This window comes from Macaca fascicularis, chromosome 15 (genome assembly GCF_037993035.2).
Source record: "Macaca fascicularis isolate 582-1 chromosome 15, T2T-MFA8v1.1".
NCBI lineage: Eukaryota > Metazoa > Chordata > Mammalia > Primates > Cercopithecidae > Macaca > Macaca fascicularis.
In genome coordinates, this window is record NC_088389.1 from 37,214,717 (window position 1) to 37,240,146 (window position 25,430).

The 25,430-nt window shown below is 41.8% G+C and overlaps 1 protein-coding gene and 1 long non-coding RNA gene across 13 annotated transcripts in view; one reads left to right on the forward strand and one right to left on the reverse strand.

Moving 5' to 3' along the window:
* FBXW2 (F-box and WD repeat domain containing 2) overlaps positions 1-21,861 on the forward strand; it is a 36,682-nt gene extending 14,821 nt beyond the window's left edge. For 4 of the 7 annotated variants that reach the window (XM_074016690.1, XM_005580928.5, XM_074016689.1 and 1 more), the window contains 5 exons: positions 964-1,158; positions 3,278-3,411; positions 7,094-7,180; positions 8,709-8,878; positions 14,144-21,861. In XM_074016690.1, the coding sequence (XP_073872791.1) occupies positions 964-1,158; positions 3,278-3,411; positions 7,094-7,180; positions 8,709-8,878; positions 14,144-14,432 (875 nt within the window). In that variant the 3' untranslated portion in view covers positions 14,433-21,861. Of the gene's footprint in view, positions 1-963; positions 1,673-3,277; positions 3,412-7,093; positions 7,181-8,708; positions 8,879-14,143 lie in introns of all 7 variants that reach the window. The other 3 variants (XM_045373742.3, XM_074016691.1, XR_012424426.1) reach the window with 2 other exon arrangements.
* Positions 21,862-22,136: 275 nt separating this feature from the next.
* LOC123569178 (uncharacterized) overlaps positions 22,137-25,430 on the reverse strand; it is a 42,435-nt gene continuing 39,141 nt past the window's right edge. For 2 of the 6 annotated variants that reach the window (XR_012424431.1, XR_012424428.1), the window contains exons 2-3: positions 23,226-23,291; positions 22,137-22,337 (exon numbers count right to left, since the gene is read on the reverse strand). This is a non-coding gene — a long non-coding RNA (uncharacterized lncRNA). Of the gene's footprint in view, positions 22,399-23,225; positions 23,292-25,430 lie in introns of all 6 variants that reach the window. The other 4 variants (XR_010581451.1, XR_012424427.1, XR_012424430.1 and 1 more) reach the window with 3 other exon arrangements.

Below are 25,430 nucleotides of genomic sequence, written 5' to 3' on the forward strand. Positions count from 1 at the left end.
AGGTTAAAATTCATACTCTAGCTTTTTCGTAAGTGATGGCTATTTTTCCGTTGTCTCAAACAGTGGTTCTTGACTAAAGGTGGAATTGTGGCTGGCTTTATTTAGTCATTTCAGCTTTTTAAAAGTTGGTCATTTGGTGCTTTCCTAGGATACTGTGCCATTATCATAGTGACTATACTGGTGGATTCTCAAAAATGTCTTTATTTGTTGAGCCTTATTAAAGGGTCGTTGTGAGAATGAATTAATCATTAAGATTTTAAACTTAAAGTCCTGAATTGTCACCATGATTAGTATAGAATTTTCATCAGGCAGAAACAAGGCCAACTTTTCCCTACAGGATTTTGAGGCTTTACAAACTGTTCGTTGAGTTGTGAATGTCCGGGGATAATTTATCCCAGGTTTTCCTTGAGGTTTCTTCCTTCACATATTTCGAGATGGCTGGAGCAATTCGCAGTTAGCTTTTGCAGAAGTTAGCCCATGCTCTGAGGTTTGTCTTTGACTTGCCTGAGAATGGAATGTGTTTCACCAGACACCTTTACTATTTAACAATCCTTATTTGTTCAGAACTGTTGGGTAATGGACAAGCATGCAAATGTAAACATGCAGTCATGTGTAATACCCATCTATCTGAAGTCAAATCAGAGAGCTCATGATAGCCAAGGATTTATGACATTTTTCAAGTGGAAGCACCAAGGGATGCTTTAGTCTAATGCCCTTCTGTAGCCTGGAGGGTTAAGGGAAAGTGTCTCACCCAAAAAGCTTGGATTCTGTCCTAGTGCTTTTGACTCCTTTGTGGTGACTCTGAGCAAGTTGTGTTACTCTCTCCATGCTTTGGTTTCCTCAGCAGTAGAGTGCCAGAGGAGGGGACCATTAACGTTCTTGAAGAACACCATGATTTTGGGATTGATTTTCCTTCTTTAGTGTGTCTGTTTTCTTATTAACCTCCCTGTTTTTCTCTTGAAGGGTCAGATGACTTGTCTGCAAAGCTGTGGGATGTGAGCACAGGGCAGTGCGTTTATGGCATCCAGACCCACACTTGTGCAGCGGTGAAGTTTGATGAACAGAAGCTTGTGACAGGCTCCTTTGACAACACTGTGGCTTGCTGGGAATGGAGTTCCGGAGCCAGGACCCAGCACTTTCGGGGGCACACGGGGGCGGGTGGGTTGCCCTTTTTCAAGGGTTTTTACAACTTAGCCTCATCCTTTTAAGCCAGGAGCTAAGAATGTGAAATGCTTTATTATTATTATTATTTTTTTTTAATTTAACCTGCTTTTTTCAACCCTCTTTCTTAGTCACTGCAGTCATTTCCCTTTATTCTAGTTACTCTTATTTGGAATGTTTTACCCAGTTTTGCTTTTTCTTGCTTTCTTCTGTGAATGTACCCTTCTGGTGGGAAGGGTAGTTTTCATTCTGTCTCGCTCTCTCTCATTCTCTCTCTCCCCACTCCTGTTTCATTTATATCCTGTTGAACAGTCTGTCCCTTTGCTTTTATCAGATTCCATACCTCTAAATTGAGTAAATCCTACTCGTGTAAATTCCACTTTATTTGTAGCATTAGCGCTGAAAATTCTTTGGTGTGATGGTGGTTCCTAGATTGTGTGGTCTACGCAGATTACATCCAGTTGGAACTTGGTTGACAGTTGATTAAAGCAAGCTGCCACCTAGAGATAAGGTGAAAAAAACATACCTGAATGTTTCCTAATGTACAGCAGCCTTATTTTGCAAAAACTGGTCATTTGAATATAGCCTTGAGATTTGAGCTTCTCTCTCTGTTGCTGTTCTTTTTTTGGTCGGGGAGGCTTTGTGTAGAAATTGAGCTATTTCCCAGCCTCTTGTGTAGCAGCTCCCTTCTTCCTTTCCCCCATTTACCCACTGCTTTAGCCTCTGAGAGTCATAGTCTGTAATGTCAAGCATTACGTTTATGAGCAGCCTTCCAAAACTCCCTTAACAGGTTGGGTCCCTCTGTTTCCCAGTAACTTGTACTACTGTAGACCACTTATACAAATATGATCTTGCTTCCCCACCAGACTAAACTCCATAAGGACAGTGATCTTATCTGTCTTGTTCACCCATGTGACTGGAATTACTTGCACTGTACCTGGTGCTTAGTGATTCTTTGAAGTAGAAGTAGCCATTATGCTAATAAAAACACATATTTTTTTGCTTCGTTTTATTTGTCCTCCTGTATACTCTTCTTCAGTCTTTCCTGTCTGCTACAACTTGTTCAGAAATTAATATTCGAAGGTGCATGTATGTATGGAAGTATATGTTAAACGGAGTGTTATGTTCCACAATGTTAAGATGTACCATGACTTCCAGGTGATTTTATTCCCGATCAACTTTGAGAACCCTGCTCTAAAAATTTTTATTACTGTTGCCTAGACATTGCCGAGGTTTTTCTTAACTTCATACCTTTACTATTCCCTCTGCCTGCAGTATTATTTTTTCTTTCCTTGATAAACTCTACTCATCCTTCAGGGCCCATCTCCAATATCGCCTCTTCCCTGAAGTCCTCCCTGATACCCCTGGGCAGAGTTAGTCTTTCTCCTTGATGTTTCCCTAGCAAGAGGTAAACATTTATATTTTCTGGGCTTCCTCCTCTACTCCCTACTTAGACTGAGTTCCTTAAAGGAAGAATCAGTGTCTTCCATTTCTGGGTCCCTAATGTTCCTTTAGAACTTGGTATACATTTGAAAACAAATATTTGAGTACTCACGATACTGCAAATACTGTTTTTGGTGCTGGAGATACAGCTGTGAAGAAATTCAGACACTTTTGAGTTAATGGCTTAATCTGACCTTTGAGATCCTTGTTTTTGTTTTGTTTTTTCTCTCTTTACATTGGGTTTTATTGAGTCTGGGTGCTGTTTTGCAGCTTCCATTCTTTATAGTTTGTCTTACTGTTAGTGTGTATTAGAGTAGGACCATGTCCTTTTTGTTTTCCTGCATAAATTAAATAAAGTATGATGTAGTATCAGGCAGGCAGTCCTAAGAGGGAATGCCATTATCTCTAACACTTGTTTTGCCTCTCACTGTAGCTACCACAAATAAAAGAGATTGTATTATTCCTAGGACTTTCCACCTTAGAATAATAGCTATAATAGTAAGAATTTTGAAATATTTTTATCATAAAATTGCTAGTTGAATAGCACCATTCTTACAGTGTCTCTGGTTGGGAAATTAATTGGGCAGCTAGGGAAAATAAACATTATTGAACTCTCTTATAAAAGACCCACTGACAGAGACATGTTTTAACTTTGTGTAATTATATGCACTAGTATTTAGCGTGGACTACAATGATGAGCTGGATGTCTTGGTGAGCGGCTCTGCAGACTTCACTGTGAAAGTATGGGCTTTATCTGCTGGGACATGCCTGAACACACTCACCGGGCACACGGAATGGGTCACCAAGGTAGGAAGACTTAGAAGAAATCTTCTTGTCAGGCTTTTTGAGGGAGGGAGTGGAGGATGGTAGATACTGCCTTGTAAGTGTTAGGTGAGTCATAGGATGGAATTGCTGTAGCTACAAAGCATGATGGTATACAACAGTGACCAGCAAGTAGGAAGGTACTTAATAGTTAACAAATAAATGACTTACGGACATGGAAAGATGCCCACAATATATTAGGTGGATAGAGTGGGCAAATAAAACAGGTTACATACAAAAAAGTATGTGGAGTGTGATACTGGTTTCTTAATGTGTTCATGCATCAAAATGTTGAAGGTTGGTATTTCTGGTGGGGTTGTGGGTGCATTTTCCCCTTTAGAATAAACATGTTTCTTTTTTAATCAGGCAAGCAATTTTCATTTTGAAAAAATAATGCTTACAAGAAGTAGGACAAAGAAAACTGTACGGGATCTTTAGTAAAATATTGTAATGTTTTCTTTTTTCTTTAAAACAAGGTTGTTGTGAGGATCAAATGCAGTATTAATAATGGATATACCATGCAGAAGCACTTTTCTTGAGCTTACTATGCCATTCTATGAGGGGGCTGAGGAAACAGTAAGCAAAATAGATCCAGGCCTTACCCTGTGGATGATAGTCTAATAGGAGAAATAGTTTTTTTAAACAATTTCATGGGTAAATATATCATTTCAAATTGTGGTGTTTTGTGAAGGATCAGTACAGTGTTCTGTAAGACAGTCTGGGGCTGGGCACGGTGGCTGACTCCTGTAATCCTAGCACTTTGGGAGGCCAAGGTGGGTGGATCTCCTGAGCCCAAGAGTTCGAGGCCAGCCTGGCCAACATGGTGAAACTCCGTCACTACTAAAAGTACAAAAATTAGCCTGGTGTAGTGGTAAGTGCCTGTAATCCCAGCTACTCAGGAGGCTGAGACATGAGAATTAACTTGAAGCTTGGGAGGCGGAGGTTGCAGTGAGCCAAGATTGTGCCACTGCACTCCAGCTTAGGCGACAAAGTGAGACTCTTTAAAAAAAAAAAACGGTCTAGGAAAGTAATTAGTTCAGAGAAAGCTTTTTGAGAAGGGGGTTAGACATGAAGAATAAATAGGAGATAGCTGTAGAAAGAGTAGCTGAAAGATTGTTTCAGAAGGTGCAGTATATGCACAGGCCCAGGGAGTGGAAAGAACTTGGAACATTTGATGACCTGGACATAAGCCAGTGGAGCCATGCTGTAGTTGGGGAGATGGGCAGAGAGGTGGTCATCCTGTATGATTTATGAGGCCACAGTAAGTATGGTGGATATCATCAGAAGTGTACTAGGAAGCAATCTATAAGTTCTGAGTAAGTGTCTGATGCGATCTATGTTTTAAGAAAATTAACTGCTGAATGAAGAACGAACTAGAGTTGGGCACAAGTGGATACAGGGTGACCATTTAGGCTTTGGCAGTAGTCTAAGCAAAAGATGCCCATAACTTAGATTTGGCTGGCAGTAATGAAAAGGACACCCATAAAGGATATGTCTTTAAGGGAAAGCCACCTGGACTTGCAGATTCACTGTGGGAAATGAAGAAGAATCAGAGGTGATTGGTGGGTTTTAGATGGGGTGGATGATTATATCTTTGTTTTGAAATACATGGGGCTAAATGGAGAGTAGTTTGTAAGACCATTATTATGTATTGGGCACATTAAGTTTTTTCTTTTTTTCTTCATTTGTTGTTGTAATACAGACAGGGTCTCACTCTGTTGCCCAGGCTGGAGTACAGTGGCATGATCATAGCTCTTTGCAACTTTAAATCCCCAGGCTTAAGTGATCCTCCCACGTCAGTCTCCTGAGTAGCTAGCACTACAGCCATGTGCCACCACACCGAGCTATTTTTTTTTTTTTTTTTGAGATGGAGTTTCACTCTTGTTATACAGGCTGAGTGCAATGGCACGATCTCAGCTCACTGCAACATCCACCTCCTGGGTTCAAGTGATTCTCCTGCTTCAGCCTCCCAAGTAGCTGGGATTACAGGCGCCCACCACCATGCCTGGCTAATTTTTTGTTTTTAGTAGGGACGGGGTTTCACTGTGTTGGCCAGGCTGGTCTTGAACTCCTGACCTCAGTTGATTCACCCACCTCGGCCTCCCAGAATGCTGAGATTACAGGCGTGAGACACCGTGCCTGGCAGCTAATTAAAAATTTTTTTTTGTAGAGATGGGTTCTTGCTGTGTTGCCCAGGCTGGTCTTGAACTCCTGGCCTCAAGCAGTCCTCCCTCCTCAGCCTCCCAAAGTGCTGGGATTATAGGCATGAGACACTGTGCCTAGCCCACATTAACTTTTTACATAGAAAAGCTATATAGTGTAAGGCAGTTTGGTGTTGTGGAAAACACAGTTGATTGGGGCTAGGATACTGATGGTGATGTCTTGGACAAGTTACTCCTCCTTCAGGACCTGAGTTGTATCATCTGCTAAATGTTCCTGTGAACATGAAATGAAATGTTGGGACAGCACCCAGCAAGGTGCCTGATACTTAGTAATTGGTCTGTTTCAGTTGAGTCTGCAATCCAGACTTCTGAATGAATGAACCCTGCTTCCCCTCTCACCTTAGGCTAATTGATTACAAAATTAGCTAGAACCTGATGTTTATAAACTATCTCAAGTGCTAATGGAATGTTAGCTTTTATTATGTTACTACTATAATTTACATTGTTATTTTATCTTTACTGTAATTAAATGAGGTAGGATAATAGGTGCTTGTCTCCTATTTTAAAGATCAGGAAACTGGCCAAGTTTAGATGGTCTTGGCCAGGGTTATAAAGTCAGCATGTAGCCGGCGCGGTGGCTCAAGCCTGTAATCCCAGCACTTTGGGAGGCCGAGACTGGCGGATCATGAGGTCAGGAGATCAAGACCATCCTGGCTAACACGGTGAACCCCCATCTCTACTAAAAAAAAAAATACAAAAAAGTAGCTGGGTGAGGTGGTGGGCGCCTGGAGTCCCAGCTACTCGGGAGGCTGAGGCAGGAGAATGGCATGAACCTGGGAGGCGGAGCTTGCAGTGAGCTGAGATCCGGCCACTGCACTCCAACCTGGGCGACAAAGTGAGACTCCGTCTCAAAATAAATAAATAAATAAAGTCAGTGTGTGACAGATTCTGGTGCCAAGTCCAGTGCTTTTTCATTTATGATTCACATGGTTGTGAAAGCAGATCATTTGCGTCTACTTCAGTGTCTATGGGCTTTTTTCTTTTCTGTTTCTTAAGTAACATTTTATAATTTTTAAAAATCAGTCCTAATGTTTGCTTCTAGATGAATGCTAAGATTAAATGTTGCCAATGTTTAGACAGTTTTTTTTTGTTTTTTTTTTTTAAAGCATTGTGGTCTTGCTCTGTTGCCCAGGCTGGAGTGCAGTGGTGCAATCATAGCTCACTGCATCCTCCGACTCCTGAGCTCAAGCAATCCTCCCACCTCAGCCTTCCGACTCACTGGGATTATAGGCGTGAGCCACCTCATCTGGCTAACATTAGACACTTTTAGATACTGCTAATAACAGAGAATAGTAAAATGTTTAGCAGAGGTTAATTTGGTAATGAGCTATGGCTTAGCTATTCTAGCATATTTTAAGCTCATTTTCATATTTTAATTTAAAGAATAAAATCGTTGTAGGAGAATCATTAAAAGGATCTTTCCGTAACATGGTTTACATTTGCAGGTAGTTTTGCAGAAGTGCAAAGTCAAGTCTCTCTTGCACAGTCCTGGAGACTACATCCTCTTAAGTGCAGACAAATATGAGATTAAGGTGAGTTTTTTTCTCCATTAATTTGCTTCGTTAAAGAAAAACTGGAAAACATAAGAAAGTTAAAGTGGTATGGCAAAGGGTAAACATTCTGGGAAGAGGAGGGGGAATGTCTTAGTCCAAGCCATTTTAAACCCACTGGAAGAAGAGATGATTTGCTAGCTCTGTGTCCTATGTAGTTTCTTTTTTGTTTTGTTTTGTTTTGTTTTGTTTTTTGAGACGGAGTCTCGCTCTGTCGCCCAGGCTGGAGTGCAGTGGCGCGATCTCGGCTCACTGCAAGCTCCGCCTCCTGGGTTTACGCCATTCTCCTGCCTCAGCCTCCTGAGTAGCTGGGACTACAGGCGCCCGCCACCGCGCCCGGCTAATTTTTTGTATTTTTAGTAGAGACGGGGTTTCACCGTGGTCTCGATCTCCTGACCTTGTGATCCGCCCGCCTTGGCCTCCCAAAGTGCTGGGATTACAGGCGTGAGCCACCGCGCCCGGCCTCCTATGTAGTTTCTTAACTTGGATTTGTAGATGAAAAAGAAATTCACATAAATTTATGTTCAGCTTATTCTTAATTCTTTTTTTCTTTCGAGACAGAGTCTTGCTCTATTGCCCAGGCTGGAGTGCAGTGGCATAATCTTGGCTCTCTGCAACCTCTGCTTCCTGGGTTCAAGCGATTCTCCCGCCTCAGCCTCCCGAGTAGCTGGGTATTTTTTTTATTTTTAGTAGAGATGGGATTTCACCATATTGGCCAGGCTGGTCTCAAACTCCTGACCTTGTGATCCACCTGCCTTGGCCTCCCAAAGTGCTGGGATTACAGGCATGAGCCACCAAGCCCAGCCCATTCTTAATACTTTCTTACATGTCTCCTTCCGTCCTTAATTCTTAGATCTGAACTATGAAAACATAAATACTCATTTATTGTAATGAATTGCAAAGAGTTCACAAAGCACTCTCACATTCTTATTGCATCTCTCTCTCTTTTTTTTTTTTTTCTTTTTCTGAGATAGGGTCTTGCTCTGTCACCCAGGCTGGAGTGCAGTGGTGGAATCTTTGCTCACTGCAACCTCTGCCTCCCGGGTTGAAGTGATTCTCGTGCCTCAGCCTCCCAAGTAGCTGGGATTACAGGCACCCACCACCACGCCTGGCTAATTTTTGTATTTTTAATAGAGACACGGTTTCACCATATTGGCCAGGCTGATCTTGAACTCCTGACCTCAAGTGATCCACCTGCCTTGGCCTCCCAAAGTGCTGGGATTACAGGTGTGAGCCACCGTGCCTGGCCCATTATTGGATCTTTTAAACTGTCCCATGTGATAGGCATTATCTTCATTGCAGGAGCTGGAGTTAAGAGAGATTAAATAATTTTACCCAAGATTGCACAGGATAATTAAGACTTGAACCTGTGATTCTTGGCTATAAAGCCTGTGGTCTTTCCAGTATACTTCACTTTCTATCTGACTTCAGCAAACACAGACCATTTTAAGGACAAGCTTTTCTGTAGTGATGTGATCTCTCATCTTTCCTCATTTTCTTTTTTCTGTAGATTTGGCCAATTGGGAGAGAAATCAACTGCAAGTGCTTAAAGACATTGTCTGTCTCTGAGGATAGAAGCATCTGCCTGCAGCCAAGACTGCATTTTGATGGGAAATACATTGTCTGCAGTTCAGCACTTGGTCTCTACCAGTGGGACTTTGCTAGTTATGATATTCTCAGGTAATGTTTACTTTGACCTCACGCTTTACCTTTGAAAGCCTGCTGTAGTTCGGTAGGAAAGACAAGAATAAATGTTTGGATCTACCAGTCAGTAGCTGGCTTTTATGAAATGTTTACTGTATCACTTGTAAACAAGGTTATATATACTGAACATCTCAGGAAAAATATTTTAGAGGAAGTAAGCACATGAAAAAGAGTTACATACTGGAACGCCCCCTGCCTGACTGTGTGAGTCATGAGCCACTTCTTTCATATTTAACATGCTTTTCTGGAAAATGAGGGGTGTGGATGAAAAGACCTTTCAGATCTCCATAAGTTCTAATATTTTAAGTTCTACTTCATATTCAGTTGAAATTCTGCATTGTTTTACAAACTTGGTTAAACTTTAGTGGCATCTAGGCATCAAGTGACCTTCTGTTGACTAGTAGAAAGACAGAGATACTTAGAGAAAAATAAAATATGCAGGGTTTCCCTCCAAAGAAATAAATAAGCAGCAGTCCATAGACAAATAATTTTGTGATTCACTGCATACAATAGGCTCCTCTTGGAAATTGACAATATCTGTTAGCATGTTTGGGGCTGATGGAAGCCAGTGCCATGTAGTCATTAAGAGAACTTTGCTGATAGACAAACCTTCGTTTAAGACATGGTGCCATCTCTGATGGGCTGTGTGATTTTGTGTAACTTTCTTAACTCCTCTGTAGCTCAATTTCGTCATCTGTAAAGTGACTATTAAATGAAATGCTTGTGATGAGGACCTAGTACACCACCTGGCAGATCTTTATTAATAATTTAAGTCTGAGAGGCCCCATATGAAGAAACCTGTTTGAATTTGTTTAACCTACTGTACTTCACACCTATTGTGCACACACTTACTAATAACAACTCACAAAGTTAGCATCCCATAGCATGGTTCAGGACTTGGAGGAGTACAGAAAATTGAACATTCTCTTAATTGTTTTTATGCATGACTATTTGAGGTCAGCTTGTGTGGATCTGATCACAGTAACTATAAAACTTTGGTGGGCCGCATCTCTCTGATCACAAAGTTACAACCCCATTTATGCCTTCCTGGAGTCAGACCAACATTTCTAACCAGTTAGGTTTCAGAGGTGTCAGAATCAGTTATAGAAATGATTGATATTTATGCTTTGAGAAAAAAGACTGAAACCTTTCCTAGAAAACATCTGTTTAAGCTTTTCCTCTTGTAGATGGGGACACTGAAGCTGAGACAGGGTAGGGGCCTTGCCCAGCATTCCACTTCTCACTTTATTCCAACATGCGTCCATTCATGCATGGCTGGATTATCCAACAGGCATATACTTACGGTACCAGAAAGCCAGGGACATCAGAAACAGGGGAAAATAAAGTTTTGAAAGAATTTGATATTTTGCAAAGCAAAATATTCAAGTAATCACCATGGGAAAATAACATCTTTGGTAGTTTAATATTGTTTTTATTTTTAATGAAAATTTTAGGAGGGAAGGTGCAAAGGCAAGGTGGGCTAGAGATGTCATAGTTGTTTTAATGCTTAGCATCTCTAAAGGGTTTAATTTGGTCCCACATCTGCTTTCTCATGTATGCTTCTGACTCGGAGTGGCATATAGAGACTATCTAGAGTCCTAGATGAAAGTTCTGTTTTTAGTGTTTGAATAATAGTTTTAAATAATAAACCTGCAGGATTGTTTGCTGGTAGGAATTGCCAGGTTCAGATTTTTTCTCCGAAAAGAATCTGTCTTGTGTCTGCTTTTTTCCTCCCAAACACAAATAAACCAACCTCTATTGAAACCTACTACAAATCCTCTGACCTCTATTGCTAGGACCAGGTAGGGCTACTTAGCTTTGAAGCTAATTGAAAAGAAGCAGCACAAATAACAGCATGTTACTCAATAAGTCTGAGATATGATGTGATTGTTTGAGTTAGGTTATCTCTACAGCATGTAAGGTTACTTAGGTTCAAGGACCCAGACTCTGCACAGCAGGGATGTCCGGTTCCATTTCTAAAGTGATCAAAGTGAAAGCCACAAACCTGTCAAGACCTGTGCTCTATTCTGCAACGTATTTGTGGTTCAGTCTTTGGAATCAGCTCATCTTCACAGATCTTAAGCCCTAACTCGGTAGCCACCTATTTTTTGTGTTTCTGTTATGATGGGGACCTACCAGACTTCCTATTTGTTTTTCCTAGCCTCCTTTATTTTTATTTTTGTTTTTATTTTTTTGAGACAGAGTCTCACTTTGTCACCCAGGCTCTAGTGCAGTGGTGTGATCTCAGCTCACTGCAACCTCCGCCTCCCAGGTTCAAGCGATTCTCCTGCCTCAGCCTCCTGAGTAGCTGGAATTACAGGCACTTGCCACGACGCCCAGCTAATTTTGTGTATTTTTTTTTAGTAGAGGTGGGGTTTCATCCTGTTGGCCAGGCTGGTCTCAAACTCCTGACCTCAAGTGATCCACCCACCTCGGCCTCCCAAAGTACTGGGATTACAGGCATGAGCCACCATGCCTGGCTTCCTAGCCTCCTTTAGATCTCTTTTGTAGGAATTTGCATTTGCCTCTGTTTATTTCACCACTACTTTATTCTTTAGATATTTATTGAGCACCCACCTTTGTGTCAGGCATTGTGGTATGCATTGGGAAGCATAAGAAGTACTTACCAAACTCAGGGAGATTAATGATCAGCAGGAGGGGGAAGACTGATGTTAAATAGCTAATTGCAAACAGTTTGTTTAATGGTTGGGTTAAGAGGAGCCTAGTATGGAGTACTTTGAGGCTCTGCCTAGTTTGTGGACTAAGGGAAGGCTTCTAAGAGGAAGAGACATTTGGGCTGAGCTCTAAAGGATGAGTATAAATGCCTTAACTAAGTACCAGGAGTGGATGTACAGTGAGGAATTTTAGACTGAGACACTAGTCCGTTCAAAGGCCCTGAGGTTAAAGGAGCCTCAGGTACATTTGAGAAATTGAAGGAAATTCCTTAAATGCCTCAGTGTGACTAAAGATGGGGGCACAATAAGGAACCATCAAAGAGTTTAGAAGTTGAAACAAGGTGGTAACAGATCAGGTTGTATGTGAGGTTAACTGATTCAAAGGGAGTGAGTAGATGTGGGGAGATCAGTAGAAAGCTGTTGGCAACAGTGCAGGCAAAAGATGGTGTCTTGGACTAGAGGTGTGGTAGTGCAGATAGTAGTGAATAAATTAGAAAAATTTAGGGCATATAATCCATAGAGCTTGGTGACTGAATTTGTGATTTGAGGAGGAGGAGAATTGGATGGTTGCCACGTTTCCTAGCTTGAGCACCTGGGTGAATGAGCAAGTAAAGAAATAGAAAAAACAGATTTGACTAGGAAATTCAGTTTTGGATAGTTTGAGTGTGAGGAACTTTGTCTTACTCGCTCCCGAAATCCTGGTACCAGCATTGGCTAGCTCACTTTAGGCTCTTAGTAAATATTTGTTGAGTGAATGAACATGAGTCATCTAAGTAGAAAATGATGGATGAGTTATCAGTTGTAACTCACTGGAGCACACATATTGGGACCTTTGTTTCCCCTTTACTTCAAGGTCATCTGAACTTACTGCTTTCCCTGGGATCAGACTCCCATCTTGTAAACCTGTTTACAAAGGCTCACGCCATAGGGAGTGTTCAGTGATTGATTTTGGATGTTCTCAAACATGTCATCTAAATGGCTACCTCTTTTAGCAGAAGTTTCTTCCTTTTTCAATCTAGGAGGGTGAACTTGTTCTCTGACTGCTTTTCAAGCAGGGGCCAGCACCTGTTAACTATTTTCTTAGTTTCATAGAAGTGATGTATGTTGATATTCTTAGTATCTTAGTATCATAGACTTTTTTTCAGATATTAACTATAAGAGAACCACATGCGCATGAGAGAGAATTTGTAAAATTTAGACAGGCTTTCAGTATTCTCTCAATCCATATTGCCCAGTTGCATTTCTTCTTCAAGAAAGAGAAAAAATATTCTTCCAGGTCCAGCTGATAAAAGGCAGAAAGGTTTGCTCATTCCTTGATACTCCCGTTATATCCGTTGGAGTGTTTGTGCTCAGCATATTCTCACATACTCTGGCGGTTATATGCTATGCCCTCCCCTTCTAAGGGGCAAAGACTATCTTGCTTATCTCTTTCCAGGGCCCAGCCAGCACTCAGCACCTATGATACTCGGAAAACATTTGCTAGGCCTGCATCGTGTTAGCTATATGACTCATAGCAAGATGTTTTAGTCTTATTTACTAATATAGTGGAGAGAATACCTCTACCTAACTGCATTGTGAGGATTGAGATAACATGCCAGGTCTGGTGGCTCACGCCTGTAATCCCAGCACTTTGGGAGGCCAAGGTGGGCGGATCACGAGGTCAAGAGATCGAGACCATCTTACCAATATGGTGAAACCCCGTCTCTACTAAAAATACAAAAATTGCCGGTCGCGGTGGCTCATGCCTGTAATCCCAGCACTTTGGGAGGCCGAGGTGGGCGGATCACGAGGTCAAGAGATGGAGACCATCTCGCCAATATGGTGAAACCCCGTCTCTACTAAAAATACAAAAATTGCCGGGCGCGGTGGCTCACGCCTGTAATCCCAGCACTTTGGGAGGCTGAGGTGGGTGGATCATGAAGTCAGGAGATCGAGACCATCCTGGCTAACACAGTGAAACCCCGTGTCTACTAAAAATACAAAAAATTAGCCGGGCATGGTGGCGGGCGCCTGTAGTCCCAGCTACTCGGGAGGCTGAGGCAGGAGAATGGCATGAACCCGGGAGGCGGAGCTTGCAGTGAGCCGAGATCGCGCCACTGCACTCCAGCTTGGGCGACAGAGCAAGACTCCGTCTCAAAAAAAAAAAAAAAAAATACAAAAATTAGCTGGGTGTGGTGGCGGGCACCTGTAATCCCAGCTACTCGGGAGGCTGAGGCAGGAGATTCGCTTGAACCTGGGAAGTGCAGTGAGCCAAGATCACGCCACTATACTCCAGTGTGGGCAACAGAGTGAGAACCTATCTCAAAAAAAAAAAAACTTTCATCAGACACCACCTTTCCCTTTTATGCCAATATTATATAATGACTGAACCCCCCCCCCCCCGCCCCCAGCTTTTTTATAAGTGGGCTGAGCTTTTTCTCCTTATATTTTACTTTTTATCAAAAACATTTAACTCTAAATTTGCTTGAATTTAATACTGGTTTTAAATATCTCCAGAAAAGATTATAGTAGCATAAACAGAAGTAAAGTTGCCTTCTTTCACAGTACCTAACTCTCATCCTTGTAGGGTCATCAAGACACCTGAGATAGCAAACTTGGCCTTGCTTGGCTTTGGAGATATCTTTGCCCTGCTGTTTGACAACCGCTACCTGTACATCATGGACTTGCGGACAGAGAGCCTGATTAGTCGCTGGCCTCTGCCAGAGTACAGGAAGTCAAAGAGAGGCTCAAGCTTCCTGGCAGGCGAAGCATCCTGGCTGAATGGATTGGATGGGCACAATGACACGGGCTTGGTCTTTGCCACCAGCATGCCTGACCACAGTATTCACCTGGTGTTGTGGAAGGAGCACGGCTGACACCATGAGCCACCACCGCTGACTGACTTTGGGTGCCGGGGCTGCGGGTTTTGGGTGCAACCTCTGTGGCAGCCAACTGCATGAACCAAAGTTCTCACCTAATGGTATCATCACGCAGTGCACAATCATTTATCTATGTTTGCCAGGGGCCAGGGCTCGGGGTGGGGGAGGGCTTGTTTTATTGACATACAACGCAGCATGCTAATGGGGTACACCATTGACTTCATTTGTACTTAGTTAAGTTGGTCAGTGTAAGAGGATGCATTTTGGGTTCATCTTTCTTGAGTGGAGTATTGGTTTTAAGTAAAGAAAGTTAAATGATCCATTAATCTGCTAATTGGTTGCCTATGAAATCACATTGTGTGTTATTAAAGCTTTTTACCATAGCCTTTTTTTCTTTTGAAGTTGAAGCAAAGGTGCTATGATGTTGTTACAGCAACTTTTCTTACACAGGGTTTAGCTTTTATAAGAGCCACTGTTAAAACTTCCACCAAATACCAGTTCTAAAGAAAGTCTGTCTTCCAGTGCAAATCGGATTCTGTAAATTGATTGTTAGCAACTCATTCTAAACCTTATGTCTTGGCAGAGTCAAGGTTGGCCATGTTTAAGATGTGAGCAAGTTCTGTAGTTTTTGTTTCCATGTTGGGGAAGCTAGTCCCCGACAGCCTGGATGACTGCACAGCCGTGCCCTGGTATAGCAGAAAAGAGCAGTGAGCTGGAAGGTTAGAGACCAGGCCTGTTACCCAGGAACTCTGCAGCCTCTCTGGGTCCCAGCTTCCTTGTCTGCACAGCCAAGTATTAAGCTCAGTGATTTCTAAGATTCTTTCTGGTCCTTTACCTACTGAAATGTGTAAAAGTTGGTAATGCATTTTTGTCTGATCCCTGATTCACGGTTTCTTTCTGGCAGGATAATATTTAAATGAAATGACTGATAAAAAGTTTTCTATAAGAACATCAATTATATGAAAAGGATGAATAAAAGGAAAATGTAGAAAATATAACTGATTTCACTTAGACAGTTTAAGTAATTGGTTGAAGAAATGCTGATAGAAGCCATGGTTTAAATAGGGACACAGTATGCTATATTAGAAGGATACCTGAACCCAATTTAACTTCCTTCTTTGTCTCTAACTTAATCTGCATCTTCAGGCAGATTAACTTTCTCTTCTAATACCATCATTTTCTTCATTTTTTAAATGAGGGAATTGTCCTAGATTAGGGCTCACACACCCAAATGCCTAAGGGAGCCATGCCGGTAATATAAATGAGTAAAACGTTCTGGGGAGGATTGTGCCGTCCCCTGGAAAGTTGATATAACAGGGCAGTTATTCAGCTCTGTTTTATCATTAGGAGAAAGAAGCCCAGTGTTGGCAGGTCTTTAGATTGTTTCAGGAGGAGCTAGAAATCAGATTTCTATTTGAAATCCTGGATTTTTAAAACGTTACAACTGATAAAATTTAATATAAGGTGAGCCAAACAAAACATGTCCCTGGGCTGCCAGTTTGTGTTGTCCTCCCTCTCTAAAGGTAGGTAATTTTGTGGTTCAGCAGTAGTAATGTTTGTTAGTGGCCACAATCAGGGAGAGAGTAGAGGGAGCAAGCAGTAGAAAAATCTCAGCCACTCTTCAGCTGTCTTCCCTTGTATTACAAGGGTGGTGGGGAGGGATGTATTTCATTCACAGACCAACAGGAAGGTAGTTTGAAGATGAACATAAGAATTGGAACCTCAGTGACAGCTTATGTCTGGGAACATGAGCTTCTTGCTGACTCCAGTATAAAGCATATCCATCTGACAGGTGAGAAAAAGTGTTGCTAGGGTGGGGACCTGTCTCTTCCAGAATCTGCATTAGCATAGAGCCAGACTGTGGACCTCTGAGTGCTGTGAAGTTGATAGAAATTAATGGTGGATTTCAAGGACAGGTATCATTAATATCCATGTTGAAACTCTGTGGGGTTTAAGCAAAGGGACAATATCTTCCCCCCATCCCACATAATCTGGGTTTAATCCATCTCACATTGAGTTCTGTGCATGAACTCTGCTTAGTACTCCTAGAAATAGAACCAGAATTGCAACTGAATCTGTTTTGCAGAAGCCCCAGGAGACTTTGGGCAATGATGAGGGTAAATTACTTTTTGCTTTATTACTACTTTTTTTGAAATGGAGTTTCGCTCTTATTGCCCAGGCTGGAGTGCAATGGCACGGTCTTAGCTCACTGCAACCTCTGCCTCCCGGGTTCAAGTGATTCTCTTGCCTCAGCCTTCCAAGTAGCTGAGATTACAAGCGTCCACCACCACACCCAGCTAATTTTTATATTTTTATTAGAGACAAGGTTTTACCATGTTGGCCAGACTGGTCTCGAACTCCTGACAGGTCATCCACCCGCCTTGGCCTCCCAAAGTGCTGCGATTACAGGCGTGAGCCACCGCGCCTGGCTGAGTTTTTACTTTTTATCGAGCCTGAACAGGTAACTATTACTGATCTAATGCCCATCCCCACCCCACCTCACTTTCAGATCTATCCAATAGCTTCAAAGAGCAAGTAATTATAATTATTTGTGGGAAAAGTTTTATTAAAGTGACAAACTTGAAGCTGTATATAGTGTGTTCTAGTTCAGTTTTTAGTGGTGAATATAGAAGTCATCAAGGTGGTACTTGGTGCCGCTGGAATTTTTTTTTTCCTAGGCAGTGTTGCTCTGTTATACAGTAGGGTGGAGTGCAGTGGCATCATCATGCAGCTGGATTTTGACAGCAGAACTTTGGGCAGTAATTGGAGTCCTAATGTCTATTCTTCCTTATGGAGGCCTTTATTTGGCCTGAGATTTTATTTAACTGCTTTGTAGATGCTGGATATATTCGTACTGTCGCCAGTTATAAAAATGGAAAACTAGCTCATCCTTTTTGCAAAAGAAAGCAAAGTGGGGAATCAGAGTGAGAAGTGGGTAGGGGATAACTAAAACTATTATTTACTCTCCTTTTATTGCCTTTGAGAACTAGCTCATGCACACACTGACTTTGGCTTCCTTAGTGCATAGGGAAGGGAATTGCCTTTCCCTCTTTTGTGAATATTCTCATTTTTGAAAAATTCTAAGTCATGAGAAGATAAGCCCCATCCTTTCTTACAAGGATTGGATTTCTTGGGTGGCACTGTGGTGTGGTGGAAGCAAGGGGCTTCTCTCAGGTTCATAAAGGCCATCATAACAACTTCGGGCTTCATGGTGGGGACAGGGATCCAGGAGAGCTGAGTGGATGTGTGACGTTTCTAGTAGATTCTGTCATCATTCCAGCTCCATTATTTGAAGTAAAACACATTGCCAAATCTGACTCTAACCTAACATTTTAGACCTATTAGAGAAATAGGAAGAAAGCCCCTCCAGTGGAAGGACTGGACTTGAAAGAAGTTCTGCAGGAAGGTGCATGCAATTGGATAGTGAAACGTGGGCAACATTGCTATTGAATTGTAAGGTTTGCACTTCATTTTTCATAGTTTAAAAATTGCTGTGTTCTGGCTGTTGAAAACACTTGGTGAGGTTTGAATGAGGATTATATAATCATTCTAGTATTCATAGGAAAATGATTATGGCTCTCCATTTGTAAAACAAAAGAAATACTTTCGGAAACAGTATTTTAGACCTGAAGAAATTGTTTGTATTAGGTTAGGCATTTTGATCTAACAGAATCAGCTAAGGATAGTGGATCCTGGCTTTACACATTTCTTTGACCAAACCCAGCTGGCAACTTGAAGTTGTTATGGTGTGGCTTCCAGGTTGCCTAGAGGTGAATCCTATCGACATCACTTTTTTTGTTTGTTTGTTTTTTGAGACAGAGTCTTGCTCTGTCCACAGGCTGGAGTTCAGTGGCGCGATCTCAGCTCGCTGCAACCTTCACCTCCTGGGTTCAAGTGATTCTCCTGCCTCAGCCTCCCGAGTAGCTGAGACTACAAGCGCGTGCCACCACACCCAGCTAATTTTTGTATTTTTAGTAGAGACGAGGTTTCACTGCATTGGCCAGGATGGTCTCAATCTCTTGACCTCGTGATCCGCCCGCCTCGGCCTCCCAAAGTGCTGGGATTACAGGCATGAGCCACTGCGCCCAGCCCCAACATCACTTTTATAGCTTTCTGTGCCTCCTTCTGTGGGCCTTGGTGTATGAAGCCACTTGCCTTTCTCTGTAGGGAAGTGAGCAGAATCAGATTACTACTCATGATGCAGTCTGGGCAGGGCATACTGTCACCTTTGCCTGTGGACACAGTTGTCAGGATAGGGGAGAAGCCCTTTAGGTCTGTCTTCTTGACACAGCTCTCCTACCAGGTTATGCTGGTGCTTTCGCTTGGTTTAAGACAACCAAGACCCTTGAGAATTACCCTGTCCTCAGATGGAGTGTCTGATGAAAAGAACAGATTCACTTTTTTGACAAAATGTGCATTAGCCATCTTTGGCAGTGTCTCTAATCGAAGGTTCCCCATGCCTGCTCTAGGAAAGTAAACTTTTTTCGGAATAAATCCTCAGATGGATTACTGAGTAGTCTTTGCACCATTCCCATCAGCCTCATCCGACTGAACGGTCACGCTCAGTGCAAAAAGCTGTTTTGCTGTCAAGATGTTTCAGTGTTTCTGGTCTTCCCTGGAACAGTTCAGTTGTTTAAATTTAGTAATTCAATCCTGACCAGTGTAAACCCACTTAATTACTGCAGCCTAAAGAATTCAGCTACTTCTACTCTTCATAAATGTGCCCAACCAAGTAAAGATGTGTTTTTAATATTCAACCCTGGAAAATTACTAATTCAGATGATAAAAGCTCATCATGTTTTGGCGTCTTTGTACTCAGATGGTGAACAGGCATATTTCACTGATTTGGACTTAGTGTACTTGATGAGAATGCTCAGGTTGAAGAGAGAGTTCTGTCACCAATCCAACATCTATAGCAATGCGGAAAAAGTCATCAACTCGTATTTCACTAATTTGATGTATGTTGTGATTTAGAGGGCGTGAGATAAAGTTTATATTTGAACTGTGTGGGGTAGGCGGAAGAAGGGATTGCTTAAGCAAATGGAGTGATTGTGGAACAAGATGTCTCTAAGATGAGAAGCTATTTTCTTGCATCATAGAAGCACTCTTTTTACCCATAAGTGATTGTGCTAACTATAAATCATTTATATCTGTACATTAAAGCAGATTCTCTCAATTAGGCAAATTTGGTTAGCCAAGTCCAAATTATTGTTTGTACTTGAAAGTAATAAAGCTGCATCTCCTTAAAAATATATTCTGTAGTTAAGACTTGTCTTGCTTTTCCCCACAATGGCTTCAGACATTTTATCCAACCAATTGAGGGACTTTTCAAAAGTCAGTGTATTTTTGAAAACGGAACAACCCCTTGAGTGATCTGAGGTGGCTCTGTTCTTTTACTGTTTCTACATCTTCTAGAAGGTAAACTCAACAATATAACCATTTCTGAAGGTGATCCAAAAAGCAAAAAAATAGATGTAAAACTCTAGGAAATAATTTTGGTGAATTTCATGAATAGTTGCAAGTGAAGGGGTGGGGTGGGTAAACGTCCCATTTTGTAGGTTCCAGACCTTGGAATACTCTTCTTCTCTCTTACCCAAGGATGTGTCTATCCAGCACATCTTTGCATGAGTTCTTTCCTCCTCACTTAAACTTACGGGGCTTCTTGTCATTTGCATACTATGGCCCTGCACCTTTGATCCCCTGACAGCATCATTAAGGGCAGATTGTCATTCCTGTTTTACAGATGAGAAAGCTGTGGCTTGGTAAAGTGATTCATTGCCTAGAGGAGTTGTAGTAGGTGGTGAGGCCGAAGCCCTGATTTTCAGCCCCCACAAACCTGGATTTTTTTCCATGTTTTCATGTTTCCTTGTCTGTTCTTTCTGTATTTCAAGTCTCTTCAAACCCCAACTGCTGCCTTCTCCCTCCACCACCTGTGTGCACGGTTCAACCTGTCTTATGCTTTGCTTCCAGGGAGTCTCCCCAGCCACATCTTTGAGCATTTACTTGGCTCTTGTTCAACCTTGGTAACTCGCCATTACCAACAGGGCACATCTGGATTCCTTAACATAATGGAGCCCTAGCTAATTTCTTCAAGCAAACAGTTCTTGTTCTTCTATTTATTCCCACCCTTGCACTTTGGGTGTTGATCTCCCGCTATCTTTAAAGCCTCTGCTGACCAGCATACCCTACTCCAGCCTCACTGAGCATTTTTGTGTAAGGTTAGTGGTGCAGTTCATTTAGCAATAAATACTGTTGTACCTTTTGCAGTAGACAACTATTAACTTTCATCTTGATTCTCAATTTTTTTTTCAAAATACAGGTGAATACCTGGTTTCCCCAGCAACATTGTAAGATTGAGAGTAGGAACTCAGTGAGATTTTAACAAATTCCATGGATTGTCTTAAGAGCTATCTAAACTTGGAAGAAAAATAACTTCCAAAGCATCTAAAATTGAAAATAAAAGATCAGAAGCAAAATGAAAGATCAATTCCACACAACTCTTCCTCTCTCAGACTTCCCTTTTCTGCCATATCCTGTAAACATCTAAAGTGTTCTGAGTACATTTGGACAGAATATTTAATGATCACACTGTGATTAGACATGAGTAGTCCTTGCCAGTAGGATGTGCCTGTCCTTTGCATTTTAACCACATGTTCTGTGCTCTCTGTGGTAAAGATAATCTAACAGTAATAAAAACTTATGGAGAAAGTTACCCAGAGTTCCTTTATCATTATGATTTTTAATACTCTCTTCTAATCCTTATGTGCATGTGTATGGATTTATGTACTGCAAATCATTGTTTTGTAATACGTTCTCAAAAATGCGCGTTAGGTTTTTACAACTACCATAATATTTTGTAATTTTCCTTCATTACTGTAATTTGCTAAATCTTTTATGTTTTGGTAGATAATTAGGTAGTTTCCAGTTCTGCTTTTTAGAAAATACTACAGAGAACTTCTTTGTGCATATTTCCTTAGAACAAGCTCCAGTAGAAGACTTACTCGCAAAAACAATGGAAATTTTTCTTAATATTTTCTGTTACAGGTACAGAAGAGTGCTTACAACACACAGTTTTGTTGAATAGTTATGAAGTGAACACTTGTCTAACCACTGCCCAAGTCAAGAAAGAACATTTCTAAACATGTTTGCCAATTTAATAGATAGAAAGGAAGTATCTCAAGGTTGCTTTAACTGACATTTCTTTAACACATGACAACATATTTTTATGGGGGGGGAGACTAGAGAGAAAATGACATATTTTTATGTGTGCTTATTTGTATCTCTTGAATTCTGTCTGCATCTTTTACCCATTTATTTTATTACACTTTCAAATACTTGTGAAAATATTGGTCGAGATGAATTATGGCTATAAATAAAATTTCACTAATCTAGTTATCACTGATTTAGAAATAATAGTTCAACCCAAGACATGCGTTGAAGTGTTCTTTGATTACATAGAAAGGATTTGTGTCAAGTGAACCTATACACAATCTGTTTACATACTATTGGTTTATATGGTACATCACAAATTATGCAAAAAGTAGATCTAGTAAGATCCAGTACCAAAGATTAGAGCTAGTCAACAATACTATTTAAAGGAAAATATGGACAATCATGAGTCAAAAGATTTTTTCCCCAAATTAACCATAATATATATTGAAGTTTAAAATGAATTCATTTTGGAAAGCAACCAAGCACAGATTCGAAGAACATAGTAATCCTGTGTTTTATTTTTACTCAGTGCAGACTCGGGGGTGTCAGGTGTGCTTTTATATCTCAGCCTCTGTAAGTTCAGAGATTTTCCGTCGGAAACTTGTCATAGGACAGCACACGTTCCTGAGACTGTCGTTCGGCAGGTCTAGCCATGTAGGGCAGCTCTTGCACTGGTTCATCATGCAGACTCTAAGGGCATAAGGCTTAAACTGTATTTGACAGACGAACAGCAGAACAACACTTAGGAAGTCTGTGTGTTGGAAGAAATGGAGAGGTGGAAGTAATTAAGAGTTGCTTTTTTAGTTTTCCTCTTCTCCCTCACCCGACTATGTCTTGAGAACAAGAACCATGTCTCATCCTTTGTGCTTACATCACCTAGAACTACAAAGTAAACTGGAGGAAGGGATGAATGGCTTGATGGGTGAACGGGCCTTGGGTTGGTCTACATTTCTGTAATCCAGTGTTCACAAAATGTACTTTCCTTCCAGCATTACCTGGAAACTTTCCACCAGTATCACCTGGAAACATCAGTATCACCTGGAAGCTTGTTAGGAATGCTAATTATCAGGCCGCACCCAGACCTAATGAATCAAACTTTGGGGCTGGAGACCCACAGCTGTTGGCCATGCTCCCTAAGGGTGAGAACCCCAGCTATTATCTAGCCTGTTCTGCCACCTAGTGGAAAGTTTGGGAGTTGCATCTGGTGATGAGAGCCAGATTCTGTTGCTGTTGAAGACATTTAATTATACCAAGGACTTTCTTGCACTTAAGGTTACTGCACATTCTGAGACTGAGTTTTGTTCTTGTTGCCCAGGCTGGAGTGCAGTGGCATGACCTCTGCCTCCCAGGTTCAAGCAATTCTCCTGCCTCAGCCTCCCAGGTAGCTGGGATTACAGGCGCACACCACCATGCCCAGCTAATTTTTATTTTTAGTAGAGATGGGGTTTCACCATGTTGGCCAGGGTGGTCTCAAACTCCTGACCTCAGGTGATCCGCCCACCTCGGCCTCCCAAAGTGTTGGCATTACAGGAGTGAGCCACCACACCCGGCCTGAATGTGTTCTAATACTGTACTTGCCTTCTACTTTATTTCCAGTTATCACAGGGTGTGTCATGTCAAGACATCAGTAGGCAGCAGAAGGAACTGTCAACAGAGTAAATAGACAATCTACAGAATGGGAGAAAATATTTGCATACTATGTATCTGACAAAGGTCTAATATTCAGCATCTATAAGGATCCTAAGCAAATCTACAGAAAAAAAAAAAAACATTAAAAAGTGGGCAAAGGACATGAACACTTTTCAAAAGAAGACATACCTGTGTCCAAAAAAAGCATATTAAAGCTCAATATCACTGATCATTAGAGAAATGCAAATCAAAACCACACCAGTCAGAATAGCTATTATTAAAAAGTCAAAAAACAACATGGCCAGGTGTGGTGACTCACACCTGTAATCTCAGGACTTTGGGAGTCTGAGGCTGGTGGATTGCTTGAGCCCAGGAGTTGGAGACCAGCCTGGGTAACATGGTGAAACTGCATCTCTACAGAAAATACAAAAATTAGCCGGACGTGGCGACATGCGCACATAGTCCCAGCCATTCGGGAGGCTAAGATGGGAAAATTGCTTGAGCCGGGAAGGCATAGGTTGCAGTGAGCCATGATTATGCTACTGCACTGCAGCCTGGGTGACAAAGCAGGACTCCGTTTCAAAAAAAAAAAAAGGTTGGCCAGGCCAGGTGGCTCATGCTTTAATCCCAACACTTTGAGAGGCAGAGGTGGGTGGATCACCTGAGGATAGGAGTTTGACACCAGCCTGGCCAACATGGTGAAAACCCATCTCTATTAAAAATACGAAAAAGCCGGACGTGGTGGTGGGCGCCTGTAATCCTCGTTACTCAGGAGGCTGAGTTAGAAGAATAGCTTGAACCCGAGAGGCGGAGGTTACAGTGAGCCGAGATCATGCCACTGCACTCTTGCCTGGGCAACACAGTGACAGTTTGTCGTCTAAAAAAAAAAAAAACTTTGGAGAGGTGGAGAAAAGGGATACATATACACTGTTGGTGGGAGTGTAAAGGGAGTGTAAATTAGTTCAACCATTGTGGAAAGCAGTGTGGTGATTCCTCAAAGAGCTTAAAAACCAGAACTGCCATTCAACCCAGCAATCCCACTACTGGGTATATGCCCAAAGGAATATAAATCGTTCTACCATAAAGATACATGCACGTCTGCTGGGTGTAGTGGCTCATGCTTGTAATCCCAGCACTTTGGGAGGCTGAGGCAGGTGGATCACCTGAGGTCAGGAGTTCAAGACCAGCCTGGCCAACATGGTGAAACCCCATCTCTACTAAAAATACAAAAATTAGCCGGGCGTGGTGGCGTGCACCTATAGTCCCAGCTACTTGGGAGGCTGAGGCAGGAGAATCGCTTTAACCCAGGGGGCGGAGGTTGCAGTGAGCTGAGATTAGGCCACTGCACTCCATCCTGGGCAACTTCGTCTCAAAAAACAAACAAAAAACCAGCAACTGAATAGCAAAACCAAGGACCCAAACAGTACTTTCAACAAAGCTAGGTACAAGGTAACCTCATGAGCCCCTGAATACAAGTGGTTGAGGCAAAATGCCTATTGCCACAAGAACATTTTTGTAAGAGGAAAATGAAAGAAGGAAAAGAGATAGTATATGAGAGGCCTGAGAACAGGAGAATCCAAAATAGGTAACAGGTGATCAATGGACAGTTGGGCTGCCAATCTGAAAACATCAGCTGAAGCTGGGAGAGGCGCTGTCCTCTCCAACAGTGGATGAGAACAAGGACCTAAGGCAAGAACGCCTGAAAGGGCTGGAGCACTGTAGCCCTTATAAACAGTTGAGGCTGATTGGCTCTCTTTTAAGACAAGGCCCCACACCAGGGAAAACTGGGGCTAAAACTCCTGGGAGCAGGACAGCGACAAGAGAGGAAAGTAGAAGATGGCCGAGACTCAAGAAAGGATTAAAAACAGAGGCAGGAAAATCCAGAAAGCAGGTTGCAATATGTTTGAACTCCACACATAAACAAGAGAAGAGGGGCTGCTCTAAGAAGATTGAAAAGCTTGCCTGAACACTCATTCCAAAAAGTCAGGAAAACAAATTTTACATAAAAATAATATAAAAGTATCAAGATTAAATTCTGTACACAGTTGTTAAGAAAAAAAATGCAAAGAGGGAGCAGATTAACATCCTTACAGACAATGAAAACACACCATAAAACAGACCAAGACTAACTTACTTAAAAACAAATACATCAGC